The sequence below is a fragment of the Bos javanicus genome, chromosome 4, assembly GCF_032452875.1.
Source record: "Bos javanicus breed banteng chromosome 4, ARS-OSU_banteng_1.0, whole genome shotgun sequence".
NCBI classification, from domain to species: domain Eukaryota; kingdom Metazoa; phylum Chordata; class Mammalia; order Artiodactyla; family Bovidae; genus Bos; species Bos javanicus.
In genome coordinates this window covers 49,080,556-49,098,296 of record NC_083871.1, presented here as the reverse complement: position 1 = coordinate 49,098,296, position 17,741 = coordinate 49,080,556, and the positions used below count along the sequence as shown (strand labels likewise).

Here is a 17,741-nt window from a genome sequence, read left to right as displayed (position 1 = left end):
GATTCAGGAGCCAACTTGAAGAGGCTCTAGGGTGACCAGCTGTGTGAGTTTTAACACTGCAACACCTGTATCCCAGAAAACCTGTCAGTCTCCGGCAAATCAGTAGATGTGATCAGGCTCAGAGGCTCCCATGGCCAAAAATGGGACATGGTGAGCACCTGTAAGGATAAGAGCTACAGTGGCTTCACATCTTTTTATTATCTTTAAATCTATGAGTTCATAATGATACCCAAAACAGTGAACTTAATTGTTCATCTTTTGTGGCTCTTAGGAAAATAAACCATTGATAAACCAACGGAAGGAACCCAGTGATAATTCTTACTTTACTATATGAACAGTACCACTGGATAAACTAACATAGATGAGGTAAAGCTTCTTCTAATAGAGACATTTTATATGCTAGCAGATAAAGACAAAATGATAAAACTGGAGTAACACCATTTTGCAGTTATAATAATAATAATTATTTTTTATAAATTGGAGTATAGTTGCTTTACACTGCTGTCAGTTTCTGCTGTACAGCAAAATGACAGCCATACATATACTTGATGGTGGGGGTTTGCTTGCTAAATTGTGTCTGACTCTTTGTGGCCCCCTGGACTGTACCTCTGGCCATGGGATTTTCCAGGCAAGAAAACTGGAATGGGTTGCCATTTCCTTCTTCAGAGGATTTTTCTGACCCAGGGATTGAACCCAAATCTCCTGTGTTTCCTACTGTATCCCTTCTTTTTTGGATTACCTTCTCATTTAGGTCACCACAGAGCTCTGAGTAGAGTTCCCTGTGCTATACAGCAGGTTCTCAATAGTGATCTGTTGGTAGTGTATGTATGTGTCACTCCTAATTTCCCAACTCATCCTATCCCCTCTTTTACCCTTTGGTATCAATATGTTTGTTCTCTACATCTGTTGTCTGTTGCAAATTATGTGTTAATGGATTTTGATGTTGAGTATCAGTGTTGCTAACAACAGTAATGAATAAATTTGCCCAGAATATTAACCTGAATCTGATGAAGCTGCTTATATCCAACTACTAATGTTTAGGGAATATAGAAGATACAGGGGCTTGTTAAACTAGAAGACAGTAATCAACTAAACCCAGTCCGTGGGAAACTGTATAGGACAGATGATCCAACATATTTAACAGATTGCAAAGGAAAAAAGATGCTAAGGGAACCTATATAGATTTAAAAAGAACAAAATTAAACTATAGCATTTAGGTATATACACTTCAGTGATGAAGCTATAAATGAAAAAAATAAGGATATGATTATGACAAAAGCCAGAATGATGTCTCTCAAAAGCCAGTAGGGAGGTTGGGTGGAGGACATTATGACTGGAATGCAAAAGTAGGAAGTCAAGAGATACCTGGAGTAACAGGCAAGTTGGGCCTTGGAGTACCAAATGAAGCAGGGCAAAGGCTAACAGTTTTGAAAGAGAAAGCACTGATCATAGCAAACACCCTCTTCCAACAACACAGGAGATGATTCTATATAGAGACATCACCAGAATGGTCAATACTGAAATCAGATTGATTATGTTCTTTGCAGCAGAGATGAAGAAACTCTATGTAGTCAGCAAAAACAAAACTGGGAGCTGATGGCTCAGATTATGAACTCCTTATTGGAAAATTCATATTTAAATTGAAGAAAGTAGGGAAAACCACTAGGCCATTCAGATATGACCTAAATCAAAGCCCTTACAATTATACAGTGGAAGTGACAAATAGATTCAATGGATTAGATCTGATAGAGTGTCTGAAAAACTATGGTTGGAGGTTCATAACATTGTATAGGAGGTGGTGATCAAAACCATTCCCAAGAAAAAGAAATACAAAAAGGCAAAATGGTTGTCTGAGGAGGCCTTACAAATAGCTGAGAAAAGAGAAGTGAAAGGCAAAGGAGGAAAGGAAAGATATACCCATCTGAGTGCACAGTTACAAAGAATAGCAAGGAAAGATAAGGAAGCCTTCCTCAGTGATCAATGCAAAGGAATAGAGGAAAACAATAGAATGGGAAAGACTAAGAAATCTTTTCGAGAAAATTAGAGATATCAAGGCAACATTTCATGAAAGATGGGCACAATAAAGGACAGAAACAGTATGGACCTAACAGAAGCAGAAGATATTTAAGAGAGGTGGCAAGAATATGCAGAAGAACTATACAAAAAAGATCTTAATGATCCAGATAACCACGATGGTGTGATCACTCACCTAGAGCAAGACATCTTTTAGTCAAGTGAGTCTTAGGAAGCATCACTATGAACAAAGCTAGTGGAGGTGATGGAATTCCAGCTGAGCTATTTGAAATCCTAAAAGATGATGCTGTGAAAGTGCTGCACTCAATATGTCAGCAAGTTTGGAAAACTCAGCAGTGGCCACAGGACTGGAAAAGGTCAGTTTCATTCCAGTCCCAGAGAAGAGCAGTGCCAAAGAATGTTCAGACTACAGCACAGTTGCACTCATTTCACATGCTAGCAAAGTAATACTCAAAGTTCTCCAAGCTAGGCTTCAGCAGTATGTGAACTGAGAACTCCTAGATGTTCAGGCTAGATTTAGAAAAGGCAGAGGAACCAGAGATTAAATTGCCAACATCCATTGGATCATAGAAAAAGCCACAGAGTTCCAGAAAAACATCTGCTTCATTGAGTACTCCACAGCCTTTGACTGTGTAGATCACAACAAACTGTGGAAAATTCTTCAAGAGATGGAACTACCAGACCACCTGACCTGCCTCCTGTGAAACCTGTATGCAGGTCAAGAAGCAACAATTAGAACCAGACATGAAACAATAGACTGGTTCCAAATTGGGAAAGGCATACATAAAGGCTGTGTATTATCACCCTGCTTCTTTAACTTATATGCAGAGTACATCATGTGAAATGCTGGGCTGGATGAAGCTCAAGTTGGAATTAAGAATGCTGAGACAAATATCAATAATGCAGATGATACCATCCTTATGGCAGAAAGCTAAGAGGAGCTAAAGAGCCTCCTGGTGAAAGTGAAAGAGGAGAGTGAAAAAGCTGGTGTAAAACTCAACACTGAAAAAACTAAGAAAATGGCATCTGGTCCCATCACTTCATGGTGAATAGATGGGGAAACAAAGGAAACAATGACAGACTTTATTTTCTTGGGCACCAAAATCATTGCAGAATGTGACTGTATTCATGAAATTAAAAGGCGCTTGCTCCTTGGAAGAAAAGGTATGAGAAACTTAGCATATTAAAAAGCAGAGACATTACTTTGCTAACAAAGGTCCATATAATCAAAGCTGTGGTTTTTCTAGTAGTCACGTATGGATGTGGAGAAGGCAATGGCAACCCGCTCCAGTACCCTTGCCTGGAAAATCCCATGGTCGGAGGAGCCTGATAGACTGTAGTCCATGGGGTTGTTAAAAGTCAGACACGATTTCACTCTCACTTTTCACTTTCCTGCATTGGGCAAGGAAATGGCAACCCACTCCAGTGTTCTTTCCTGGAGAATCCCAGGGACAGGGGAGCCTCCTGAGCTGCTGTCTATGGGGTCGCACAGAGTCGGACATGCCTGAAGCGACTTAGCAGCAGCAGCAGCATGTATGGATGTGAGTTTGGACCTTAAAATAAATCTGAGCGCCAAAGAATTGATGCTTTTGAATTTGGTTTTGGAGAAGACTCTTGAGAGTCCCTTGAACTGCAAGGAGATCAAACCAGTCAATCATAAAGGAAATCAACCTTGAATATTCAATGGAAGAACTGATACTGAAGCTGAAGCTCCAATACTTTGGCTACCTGATGCGAGGAACTGACTCATTTGAAAAGACCCTGATGCTGGGAAAGATTGAAGGCAGGAGGAGAAGTGGACGACAGAGGACAAGGTGGTGTACGGCATCACCGAGTCAATGGACATGAATTCGAGCAAACTCTGGGAAACAGTGAAGGACAGGGAAGCCTGGCGTGCTGCAGTCCATGGGGTCGCAAAGAGTCGGACACGACTGAGCTACTGAACAGCAGCAACAACAACATGGAGGGCTTATGTAGTGGCAGAGAGAGTTTTGTTTCCTGATCCACGTGGTAGTTCCAAGTTGATTTATTTAATTTCTGTATGTAATTTTCTATATATATAATATCTAAATATATTTTTAAATACTGATTTTTTTAGAGCAGTTTAGATTCATAGCAAAATTGAGAGGAAGATGTAGATTTCCCATGTATCCCTTGTCCCCACACATGCATAGCCTCCCTGTTAGTCAATATCTGTCACCAGAGTGGCATATTTGTTAAAAATGATGAACTTACATTGACACATCATTATGAAAGTCCATAGTTGTCTCTTAGTATATATTCTATGGCTTTCGCAAAATAATAATGACATATATCCATCACTATGGGGGTTCCCTGGTGGCTTAGCGGTTAAGAACCTGCCTGCAGTGCACGAGCTGCTGGAGATGTGAGTTCGATTCCCTGAGTCGGGAAGATCCCCTGGAGGAAGGTGTGGCAACCCATTCCAGTATTCTTGCCTGGAGAATCATGGACAGAGGAGCCTGGTGGGCTACAGTCCATAGGTCTCAAAGAGTCAGACACGACTAAAAGGACATAGCACACATCCATCTTTCTATAGTATTTCCAGTGCCCTCCAAATCCTCTTTACTTTGACTCTTTATTCTCCCAACTCCTGGCAATGGCTCATCTTTGTAACCGTCTCCATAGTTGTGTCTTTTCTAGAAAGTCATATAGTTGGAATCATATAATATATAGCCTTTTCAAATTGACTCTTTCCCGTAGTAAAATGCATTCAAGATTCCTCTGTGTCTTTTTCTGTCTTGATAGATCATTTCTTGTCAATGCTGAATAATTGTATTATATTTTCTGATAAAAATATGAAATAAATAAGGAAATTGGAGTGGAAGCAACTATATTAGGAAATGGTGCAAGTTGGTGCCTTATAGATTATCTAAGATGTGTTGACTGAGGATTTTATTAAATGCTGTTGAATTCAACATAATCTGTTAGTAGAGAGCCACTGAAGTTTATTAAAAGGGGGGACTAAAGTGCTGAAAACTGTTTCTAAGACAATAAAGCCAGCAAGATGGATTTCAGCAAGAGATTGAAAAGCTACCCAGGAGACCACAGTGTTAAGATAAAGGTGGTAAAGATTTGGATTAGGGTGATGCTTTTGGGAATAGAGGTAAAATAACTATTGTATTATGCAACAGAAGAATAATCAGTAAAACTTGGTGACAGATTAAGTATGGTTAAACAGAAAAGCATCAGAAATAAGCTCAAAGCTTTCATATTTGAGGGCATATCCTTTATTGGTTAGATGTTAGGGAATTCTGGCAGAGAAGGCAATGGCAGCCCACTCCAGTACTTTTGCCTAGAAAATCCCATGAACGGAGGAGCCTGGTGGGCTGCAGTCCATGGGGTCGCTAGAGTCAGACATGACTGAGCGACTCCACTTTCACTTTTCACTTTCATGCATTGGAGAAGGAAATGGCAACCCACTCCAGTGTTCTTGCCTGGAGAATCCCAGGGATGGGGGAGCCTGGTAGGCTGCCATCTATGGGGTCGCACAGAGTCGGACACGACTGAAGCAACTTGGCAGCAACAGCAGAAGGGAATTCTGGAAGGACAGTTTGTGCTGATTAGGCTAAAGTAAGATCTGGTATTTCTCCTCATGATGTGTTTAGAATCTTAAGAGGAATGATTGCTTGGGATTTTACATTCCAAATAGTACATCTAAAAATAGAATTCTGACAAGCAAGAAAGTGACAATAGTGGTTATTTTTGGTGACTACGTAGTTGAGACATAGAAATATGATGGTGACTTTTTATCTTCTGATCTTTTGAATTATATGCTTCCATGACCTATTCATAAAATAAATCAAATTTAACTAAAAGATTTTTTCACAGTTTATTGTGATCCACACAGTCAAAGGCTTTGGCATAGTCAATAAAGCAGAAATAGATGTTTTTCTGGAACTCTCTTGCTTTTTCCATGATCCAGTGGATGTTGGCAATTTGACCTCTGGTTCCTCTGCCTTTTCTAAAACCAGCTTGAACATCTGGAAGTTCACGGTTCACATATTGCTGAAGCCTGGCTTGGAGAATTTTGAGCATTACTTTACTAGCGTGTGAGATGAGTGCAATTGTGCGGTAGTTTGAGCATTCTTTGGCATTGCCTTTCTTTGGGATTGGAATGAAAACTGCCCTTTTCCAGTCCTGTGGCCACTGCTGAGTTTTCCAAATTTGCTGGCATATTGAGTGCAGCACTTCCACAGTATCATCTTTCAGGGTTTGAAATAGCTCAACTGGAATTCCATCACCTCCACTAGCTTTGTTCATAGTGATGCTTTCTTTCTAAGGCCCACTTGACTTCACATTCCAGGATGTCTGGCTCTAGGTATGCAGGTCAGGAAGCAACAGTTAGAACTGGACATGGAACAACAGACTGGTTCCAAATAGGAAAAGGAGTCTGTCAAGGCTGTATATTGTTACCCTGCTTATTTAACTTATATGCAGAGTACATCATGAGAAACACTGGGCTGGAAGAAGCACAAGCTGGAATCAAGATTGCCGGGAGAAATATCAATAACCTCAGATATGCAGATGACACCACCCTTATGTCAGAAAGTGAAGAAGAACTAAAAAGCCTCTTGATGAAAGTGAAAGTGGAGAGTGAAAAAGTTGGCTTAAAGCTCAACATTCAGAAAACAAAGGTCATGGCATCTGGTCCCATCACTTCATGGGACATAGATGGGGAAACAGTAGAAACAGTGTCAGACTTTATTTTTTTGGGTTCCAAAATCACTGCAGATGGTAATTGCAGCCATGAAATTAAAAGATGCTTACTCTTTGGAAAGAAAGTTATGACCAACCTAGATAGCATGCATATTCAAAAGCAGAGACATTACTTTGCCAACAAAGGTCCGTCTGGTCAAGGCTATGGTTTTTCCAGTGGTCATGTATGCATGTGAGAGTTGGACTGTGAAGAAAGCTGAGCGCCAAAGGATTGATGCTTTTGAACTGTGGTGTTGGAGAAGACTCTTGAGAGTCCCTTGGACGGCAAGGAGATCCAACCAGTCCATTCTAAAGGAGATCAGTCCTGGGTGTTCTTTGGAAGGACTGATGCTAAAGCTGAAACTCCTGTACTTTGTCCACCTCATGGGAAGAGTTGACTCATTGGAAAAGACTCTGATGCTGGGAGGGATTGAGGGCAAGAGGAGAAGGGGACGACAGAGGATGAGATGGCTGGATGGCATCACCAACTCGATGGACATGAGTTTGAGTGAACTCCGGGAGCTGGTGATGGACAGGGAGGCCTGGCGTGCTGCGATTCATGGGGTCGCAGAGTCGGACACAATTGAGCGACTGAACTGAACTCAACTAAAAGATTAAGATGCCTAAATCTTCAGTTTGTGGGTTGGGGGGGATTTTTATTTGACATTATTTTATTATTTTAAGTAGTTCAAACTGTTGTTACTCAGAAAAGCAGTCAGTTAAACATGTTTAGTACTTGGCTGCCTTGATTTACATATGTTTGTAAACGTATATTTGATTGTATATTTGTGTATGTTGTATGTGCACGAGTGGGGCTGTGTGTGGCTCTGAGGTATATGTATATTTCTTTCAGAAAAAATGTTTATAGTTGAAGCCTCAGGACCCTGTCTTCCTAGGGCTTTTAATTATTATTGCCACCAGTTAGGATTTTCCTCCTTAGATGGGAGATGTTGTTGCTTCATCCAGCTTCAGGATCATTCAAAGATGGCCGTGATGTAGCAACATAGACTGTCTCTTTTTTCTTTATTGTCACCACTTAAGCTGACAGTAATTACATATATGTTACTCCATCAATCTCCTTTCTTGTCATTCTCTCCTGGCAGTCACCCTGGATTACCTCTGTCTAGAAATACATGAGTCATTATTTCATGTCTTAGTCTTTTGGATAGGTAAAGACCCAGGATTGGATGTAATAACAGAAAAGGGAATAGAAGGTGACATACAAATTATAGGTTTATTTTTAAAATAGCTTTCTCTGTTACATTTAGTCATTAATGATAAATTAGGAAGAATCAATTAAGGGCATGCTTATTCTTTAAGGTCTAGTAAGTCTGTTCCCCTAGGGACGTAGGAACAATAAACTAAGAAACAATAAGGAACAGTAGTAGGAAGCTGAGCAGCCCTAGCACAGTGGTTGTCAACCTTGGCTGTACACTGGGCCTGCATAAGGATATTAAAACAAAAACAAAAACCTGATTCTGCTTTAATTGGGCAGAGCTCTGTCTTGCCTGGATATTGGATCTCTAGCATCTGGGAAGATTAGACAGTCGATTCACTATGTCATGGAACTTCATGGATTGACTTTACTTACTTAACATTTCACAGGTTGCCTGTGATTTGCTTCGGAGAATCATTCGCATCTTATATCTCAGTAAGAGACTCCAAGGACAACTGCAGGGGGGAAGTAGAGAGATAACAAAAGCTGCTCAGAGTCTCAATGAACTTGGTAAGTCCTCTTGTTCATCGATTCACTGGTTGAAGGATATTTGTGTTTCCAGTTTTTGGTGATTATAAATTTAAGCTACTTTAACATTTGTGTATAGGTCTTATGTGAACTTAAGTTTTCATTCCCTAGGGGGAAATGTTCAGAAGTGCTGTTTTTTAGGTCACAAGTCTCATGTTGATATGGTGCCTAGAAGATCTTTTGAATTCATTTCTCATTCATCATTCTTTTCTCAAACATTTAGAACAGCCTCTTGACATTTGAGGGTTTAACAGTCACAGCTTTGATTATTAACAAGTTGCAAGGTCCATGATGAAGGAGTTCATAATTTTTTAGGCAAAATTTTGAATATCTTCTAAGTATACAAAGAACCACCTAACACCTGCATTTTAATGAGGCTTTGTGATTTTCTTCTTTTCATTGGGTACCCAGTAATTTTTCTGAAGTGGATGTGGTTAGTGGAATTTGTACCATTTTAGGTTCAGAAAGTCCTTGATTACATCCATCTCAAATATCAAGAGTCTCCTTACTCTTAGTAATGTGTTTTGAAAGTAGTTGTGCCAAAAGAACATCAGAAAGATGTGCATTTTATGTTCTTTTTGAATTTTTCTATCTTTGATATTTAAATTATGTAGTCATACTGTAATGCTTATTGCTTGTTTTTGATTATAAAAATGTAATATCCTTCACAAATCATGCTTCAACAGCATTTTAATTTATAATGTTCAGATACATTGCTTAGGCACATCATTGGGAATATATTGAACTTGTAATCTAGTGTGCTTGGAATATGTTATATAAAAAGTTAATTTTTAAGCAGTGAGACATACTTTAGGGTTTTTTCATAATATGTGCTAAATATAAAAGTGTAAAAAATCCTAGTATCAGCTGTTATTTTTTGCTTTGTCACATTTAATTTCTGTGCTCCAAAAAATAAAATGTAGGGTGATAGAATCATTAAAAAGCAAACACACATTATTCCAAGGCTTATTATATTTATCATCACTTACACTCTTCCATAATAAAAAATCGCTAGGTTTTGATTTTGATTATCATCTCTTCTAGAAACAGCATATGCTGTGAGGCAAATGGTGATGTCTTCTTTTTTCTTCATTAAGGCACAGATTATGTGCTATTCAAAAATTTCAGAGGCATCACGTCTTCATCATTCCCCACTGTATTCTTGGACAGTCCTGGCATTGATAATAAGGAGAGCCAAGAGATTTGGAGTTAATGTTTTAATGTTAATAATTTAGTAATCACTGTAATGGTACACATGTACACTATAAATGATATTTCTGTGATTGGAACTTCTGTGAAATTATCGTGTTTATATTTGTATGGTTTTGGTTCTCATTAGAAAGAATACAATGATAAACAGTAGCAGGTACTTGAAATTAACTTAAAACCAGTCTCTCAAACTTGAAAGGTCTTGAAGCTTGAAATGTAGTGACCAGATGAAATACATCATCATCTGGAAATTAATTATATTCTGAGGGACTGAGGGGAATGTCAGTGACTGCTAATGGGTGCCACTCTTTGGAGTGGTGAAAATGTTCTGGAATTAAATACTGGTGATTGTTGCACAACTTCTGTCACTACAAAAAGCCACTGAATTGTGTGCTTCAAAAAGTTGAATTGTATGCTATGTGAATTATATATCAATTTAAAGTTATTTATCAATTAAAAAGTCTATTCTGGGACCTAGCATGCTGGTACATTTTCTTTTTTAAAAAATTGAGGTCTAAGTGATATACGGTAAACTGCAGCATATTGAAAATTTACATATTGGCAAGTTGTGACTTGAAGCCATCAGTATTATAGTGAACATGACTATCTCCCTCAAAGTTTCCTTATGCCCCTTGATAATTTTTTCTCATGCATTTATGGATCTGCTTTCTATGGAATCAGATAGTTTGTATGTGGGTTTTTTTTGGGGGGGCCTCTTTCAACCAGCTTAATTATTTTGATGTGTCTGTGTTGTGTGTATCAATAGCTCATTCTGTTTTATTGCTAAGTAGTTTTCCATTATATGGATATTCCCCAGTTGGTTTATTCATTCACCTGTAGATTTGTATTTCAGTTGTTCCTAATTTTTGGTTATTACAAATCAGGCTATCATGAACATTCATATAAAGGTGTTTTTATAGACATTTGCTTTCATTTCTCTTTGATAAAAAATATAGGTATGGAACAACCAGATCATATACTAAGTGTATATGATCTGAAATTGCCCAGGTATTCAACCCAAAGTTAATGAAAACTGTACTTTCTCTACATCCTTGGTAACACTTGTTACAGTCAGTCATCTTAATATTAGCCATTCTAATAGGTATGTAGTAGTATCTTGCTTGGAGAAGGCAATGGGAACCCTCTCCAGTACTCTTGCCTGGAAAATCCCATGGACGGAGGAGCCTGGTAGGCTGCAGTCCATGGAATCGCGAAGAATCAGACACGACTGAGCGACTTCACTTTAATGCATTGGAGAAGGAAATGGCAACCCACTCCAGTGTTCTTGCCTGGAGAATCCCAGGTACGGTGGAGCCTGGTGGGCTGCCGTCTATGGGGTTGCACAGAGTTGGACACGACTGAAGTGACTTAGCAGTAGCAGCATCTTGCTTTGAGTTCACAAGAAGAAGTTAGTAGAGCTAATAAATGAATGTAGCAGGATTTCAGGATGTATGATGAATATATAAAATTACTTGTATTTCTACATAATAGTATTAACAAGCAATTGGAAATTGAAATTAAAAAATACCACTCATAGTAACATCAAAAATATGAACTACTTAAGGTTGAATTTGACAAAAGATACACACGACCTGTATACTTAGGGTTGAATTTGACAAAAGAGGCAAATAGACGGGGAAACAGTGGAAACAGTATCATACTTTATTTTTCTGGGCTCCAAAATCACTGCAGATGGTGATTGCAGCCATGAAACTAAAAGACGCTTACTCCTTGGAAGGAAAGTTATGACCGACCTAGACAGCATATTAAAGAGCAGAGACATTACTTTGTCAGCAAAGGTCCATCTAGTCAAGGCTATGGTTTTTCCAGTGGTCATGCATGGATGTGAGAGTTCGACTATAAAGAAAGTTGAGCGCCGAAGAATTGATGCTTTTGAACTGTGGTGTTGGAGAAGACTCTTGAGAGTCCCTTGGACTGCAAGGAGAACAAACCAGTCCATCCTAAAGGAGATCAGTCCTGGGTGTTCATTGGTAGGATTGATTTTGAAGCTGAAACTCCAATACTTTGGCCACCTGATGTGAAGAGGTGGCCATTTCACTCATTTGAAAAGACCCTTATGCTGGGAAAGATTGAGGGCAGGAGGAGAAGGGGACGACAGAGGATGAGATGGTTGGATGGCATCACCAACTCGATGGACATGGGTTTGGGTGGACTCCAGGAGTTGGTGATGGACAGGGATGCCTGGCGTGCTGCGGTTCATGGGGTCGCAAAGAGTCGGACACAACTGAGCAACTGAACTGAACACAAGACCTATATACTGAGAACTAAAAACATTATTGAGAACAATTAAAAAAGACCTAAATAAGTGAATAAATTTTGTCTGTGAATTGGAAGACTTGATCGTTTTTAATATGCCCAGTCTCTCTAAATTGATTTGTATAGATTCAACACAATTATAGTCTGAGTTCCAGCAGGCTTTTATTAGCCATTGACAAACTGATTGTAAAATTCATAATCAAATGCAAAGGATCTAGAATAGCCAAAACTTTTAAAAGAAAGTAAAATTGGAGTATTAACCATACCTGATTGGAAGACCTATTGCAATGACTTCTACTAACCAAGACAAAGAGATAGGTCAATGGAACGAAGTAGAGAGCCCAGAAGAAGATCCACACATGTAAGAAAAATGGATTTTTGGCACATTTATTGAAGAAAAGATAGTGTTCTCAACAGATGGTACTGGAACAATTGGATAGCCACATGTAAAACAGGGAACTTGTATTCGGACCTACTTCATATTAAAAAAATAAAGCAAAACTGAAAGTGGATCATTGTCCTAAATGTAAAACTTAAAACTATAAAACTTCTGAATGGAAACAGAGGACATTTTTATGGCTTTGAAAATGATTTCTTAGGTGTATAACTGAAAGCACAGTCCCCTCCTTCCACCACCACACACAAATTGGTAAATTAGATGTTCTCAAAATTTAAATTAAATTTTAATTCTCAAAATTTAAATTTAAATTTCTATGAGTGATTCTGTTAGAGGAATGAAAAGCCATAGACAGAAAATGTTTGCAGAGTATATATTTGATAAAGGACTTGTATCTAGAATATATGAAAAACTTTGAACATTGGTAAGAACATAAACAACCCAATTAAAAAATAGGCAAACTCTTTGAACAGATACTTCATCAAAGAATGTATGTGAATGGAAAGTGAAGTGAAGTCGCTCAGTTGTGTCTGACTCTTTGCGACCCCATGGACTATAGCCTACCAGGCTCCTCTGTCCGTGGGATTTTCCAGGCAAGAGTACTGAAGTGGGTTGCCGTTTCCTTCTCCAGGAGCTCTTCCCAACCCAGGGATCGAACCCAGGTCTCCTGCGTTGCAGACAGATGCTTTTACCATCTTAACCACAATGGAAAATATGCATATAAAATACTCAACATCATTAGGCATTAGGGGAGTAAAAATTAAAATCAAACTGGTAACTTATTGACAGAATAAGCAGAATTTTTTTAGTGCAGACTTATATGTAGTTTTCATTCAGATTATTATGTATGGTTAAAAAAAAACTAGTGCAGATTTCAAGATTAAATTGTATCACAATGATTTGTGACTTCTTCAGGAAAAGTCTTGGGGGTAGATAATTTCGGTCTTTTTTGGAGCATTAGTTAAGGCAATACACTTAAATCACATTTAAGATATACCATGTTTATACAGTGAATGTATTTTATGCTGAGTGGCACAGTCAAAAAAAGAAAGTATATCCTGCATTAATTTTCATTGCGTCTGGTCTGTTCTGAGTTTTATAATTTTGTTGCTGAGTTGCAGCATATTAGCACCATATATCATGAGAAAATATTCTTAAAACCAAATTTATCACAGAAGCGTTTTATGAAATATTTATTATGGAAGGAATGGATAGTCTAAGTTCCTTTTATCAATTAATATCCTTTTTATAACTGATACTTTCTCAATCTGATAAAACAGCACTTATATGCAAACATTTTTGATTTATTCATAGGTGGGAAAAAGTATCATTTATATAGTCTTGGCACATAATACGTGATTAACTGATGAACTAATTAATTTTTTTGAGATGTTTGTAAGATGATATAGTTAATGAAAATTTTAGGAAGTTTTATTTCAGGCTTTTAAAAATTGTTTATTAGTGGGAAATTTGTAAATAATCCATATAACTGTTTCCAGGAATAAATTAGGTCTAAGATGACTTCTTTTTTAGTTGAAGTATAGTTGGTTTGCCTGGGAAATCCCATAAACAAAGGAACCTGGCAGACTATAGTCCATTGGCTGGCAGAAGAGTTGGATATGACTTCGTGACTGAACAACAACAACAAATAGTTGTTTTACAATGTTGTGTTAGTTTCTGGTGTACAACAAAGTGAGTTACACACACACACACACACACATGTTCTTTTTAGTATTCTTTTTCATCATGATTTATTTCATCATGGTTTATTGAATATAGTTCCCTATGCTACACACAGTAGGATCTTGTTGTTTATTTTCTATGTGGTAGTTTGTATCTGGTCATCCCAAACTCTTACTTTATTCCTTTCCTGTTTGGTAACAATAAGTTTGTTGTCTATGTCTGTGAGTCTGTTTCTGTTTCATAGCTAAGTTCATTGCGCCATACTTTAGATTTAATCTGTAAATGATATCATATGGTATTTGTCTTTCTCTTTCTGACTTAATTCACTTAATATGATGATCTTTAGGTGAGATGATATCTTAAATGCATTTAAAACATATATAGCTTCAACATAGCAAATTCAATACATGCCTTTTTAAACCTACAGTATTGGTCACATATGATGACAAATGTTTTCAGTGACTGTGTTTGATTTGTTGTTTTGGATCGCTTAAGTTGTGTCAGACTCCTTGTGACCCCATGGGCTGCTGCACTCCAGGCACCTCTGTCCTCCACGGTCTCCTGTAGTTTGCTCAGATTCACGTCCATTGAGTCGGTGATGCTATCCAACCATTTCATCCTCTGCTGCTCCCTCCTCTTGCCATCAGTCTTTTCTAGCATCAGGGTCTTTTCCAATGATTTAGATGGTCTCAAAGTGAAAGTGTTTGTCACTCAGTTGTGTCCGACTCTTTGTGACCACACGGACTGTAGCCCTCCAGGCTCCTCTGTCCATGGAATTCTCCAGGCAAGAATTCTGGAGTGGGTAGCCATTCCTTCTTCAGGGGATCCTCCTGACCCAGGGGTCCAACCAGTTCTCCTACATTGCAGCCACATTCTTTACTGTCTGAGCCACCAGGGGAAATACTTACATATGTGACTGGATTCAGCTACCCCCAGATTGGGGTGATGCTGTGCTCAAATCCAGAATAATGGGTTTATGCTGATATTGAGGGTTGCCAGTAGTTGAAGACATAATTGTGTTATCAATAAAATAACATACCGATAAACCCTCATTTTTTAACTAATTGAATTTAATGTTAGTCAAATTTATATTTAACAGATAATACCCATCATTTCAGTTCAGTTCAGTCTCTTAGTTGTGTCTGACTCTTTGAGACCCCATGAATTGCAGCACGCCAGGCCTCCCTGTCCATCACCAGCTCCCGGAGTTCACTCAGACTCACGTCCATCGAGTCAGTGATGCCATCCAGCCATCTCATCCTCTGTCGTCCCCTTCTCCTCCTGCCCCCAATCCCTCCCAGCATCAGAGTCTTTTCCAATGAGTCAACTCTTCGCATGAGGTGGCCAAAGTACTGGAGTTTCAGCTTCAGCATCATTCCTTCCAAAGAAATCCCAGGGCTGATCTCTTTCAGAATGGACTGGTTGGATCTCCTTGCAGTCCAAGGGACTCTCAAGAGTCTGCTGCAACACCATAGTTCAAAAGCATCAATTCTTTGGCGCTCAGCTTTCTTCACAGTCCAACTCTCACATCCATACATGACCATTGGAAAACGCATAGTCTTGACTAGACGGACCTTTGTTGGCAAAGTAATGTCTCTGCTTTTGAATATGCTATCTAGGTTGGTCCTAACTTTCCTTCCAAGGAGTAAGCGTCTTTTAATTTCATGGCTGCAGTCACCATCTGCAGTGATTTTGGAGCCCCGAAAAATAAAGTCTCTCACTGTTTCCACTGTTTCCCCATCTATTTCCCATGAAGTGATGGGACCAGATGCCATGATCTTCGTTTTCTGAATGTTGAGCTTTAAGCCAACTTTTTCACTCTCCTCTTTCACTCTCATCAAGAGGCTTTTTAGTTCCTCTTCACTTTCTGACGTAAGGGTGGTGTCATCTGCATATCTGAAGTTATTGATATTTCTCCCAGCAATCTTGATTCCATCTTGTGCTTCTTCCAGCCCAACGTTTCTCATGATGTACTCTGCATATAAGTTAAATAAGCAGGGTGACAATATACAGCCTTGACGTACTCCTTTTCCTATTTGGAACCAGTCTGTTGTTCCATGTCCAGTTCTAACTGTTGCTTCCTGACCTGCATACAGATTTCTCAAGAGGCATGTCAGGTGGTCTGGTATTCCCATCTCTTTCAGAATGTTCCACAGTTTATTGTGATCCACACAGTCAAAGGCTTTGGCATAGTCAATAAAGCAGAAATAGATGTTTTTCTGGAACTCTCTTGCTTTTTGGATAATCCAGTGGATGTTGGCATTTTGATCTCTGGTTCCTCTGCCTTTTTAAAATACAGTTTGACCATCTGGAAGTTCACGGTTCATGTACTGTTGAAGCCTGGCTTGGAGAAGTACTTTGCTAGCATGTGAGATGAATGCAGTTGTGCAGTTTGAGCATTCTTTGGGATTGGAATGAAAACTGTCCTTCTCCAGTCCTGTGGCCACTGCTGAGTTTTCCAAATTTACTGGCATATTGAGTGCAGCACTTTCATAGCATCATATTTTAGGATTTGAAATAGTTCAATAGTAGTAGAATACTACTCAGCCATGAAAATGCATTTGAGTCAGTTCTAGTGAGGTGGATGAACCTTGAACCTGTTATACAGAGTGAAGTAAGTCAGAAAGAGAAAAACAAATACCATATATTAAGTCATATACATCTGGAAGCTAGAAAAATGGTGTTGATGAACCTGTGTGCAGGGAAAGAATAGAAATGGAGATGTAGAGAATGGACTTGTGGACACAGTAGAGGAAGGAGAGAGTGGGATGAATGGAGAAAATAGCGTCAACATCTGTACACTCTCATGTGTAAAATAGATAGCTGGAGAAAAGTTTCTGTATAACACTGTTTTGACCTAGAGGGGTGGGATTGGAAGAGGAGAGGGAGGCTCAAGAGGGAGAGGATGTATGTATAATTATGGCTGATTTGTGTTGTTGTAGAGCAGAAACCAACACAACATTGTAAAGCAGTTTTCTTTCAGTTACAAAATAAAGACATAAAATGGCTTATCTAGGTTTAGAAATTATCTGTAGGAAACTATACTTGACCAATTTGCTCTGCCATTAGTGAAAGCTAGACTAAGATAATTTGTATTTGCCTTTTATGCATATGCAGTCAAAGTCCATAAAGTCAGATGAGCTTTGTAAATTTAAATTGCTTTGATAAAAATCTATGTAGGTTGAGAATCCATGCATTAATATTAGTTTTTTAATATGATTAGAGTTAATGTTCAGTACAGACTTGAATTTTGTGTATACAAAATCTCTGTATTCCTAAAGAATGAATGGATACAAGAATGATTCACGGAGTCTTAAGTAATGTGCAAATACAGAACAATAAAGTTGCCAACTCATTTTATCTTTACTTTGCCTTTTGAGTCTACTACTATTAAAAGTTATTACTCTATTTTGAAAGGATGACATATTTTGTGAAAATTTTTACTTAAAGTTTTATGGGATCTTTTTTCTGTCTGTTTAACTAAGATAAGTCAGTTCTCTAAGGCAAGTTCTCTTGAGGCAAGTCTTTCATTTACTTAGAAGAGAAACAGAAGAACTGTACCCATAGAAGTTATTCTTTCTTTTAGCCAAAGCTAGTTTAAAAGCAGCAACACCCTTTCTCTAGTTTTCAGATATATTTAATATGAGGATTCTAAGTTTTTAGATGGTTGTGTCTTGCACT

General features: G+C 38.5%; 1 protein-coding gene across 3 annotated transcripts in view; it reads left to right on the top strand.

The window, feature by feature from the left end:
* COG5 (component of oligomeric golgi complex 5) overlaps window positions 1–17,741 on the top strand; it is a 285,624-nt gene that overhangs the window by 24,483 nt on the left and 243,400 nt on the right. For all 3 annotated transcript variants that reach the window (XM_061413970.1, XM_061413972.1, XM_061413971.1), the window contains one exon: window positions 8,356–8,476. In XM_061413970.1, coding sequence (XP_061269954.1) covers window positions 8,356–8,476 — 121 coding nt within the window. The remainder of the gene's footprint in view (window positions 1–8,355; window positions 8,477–17,741) is intronic.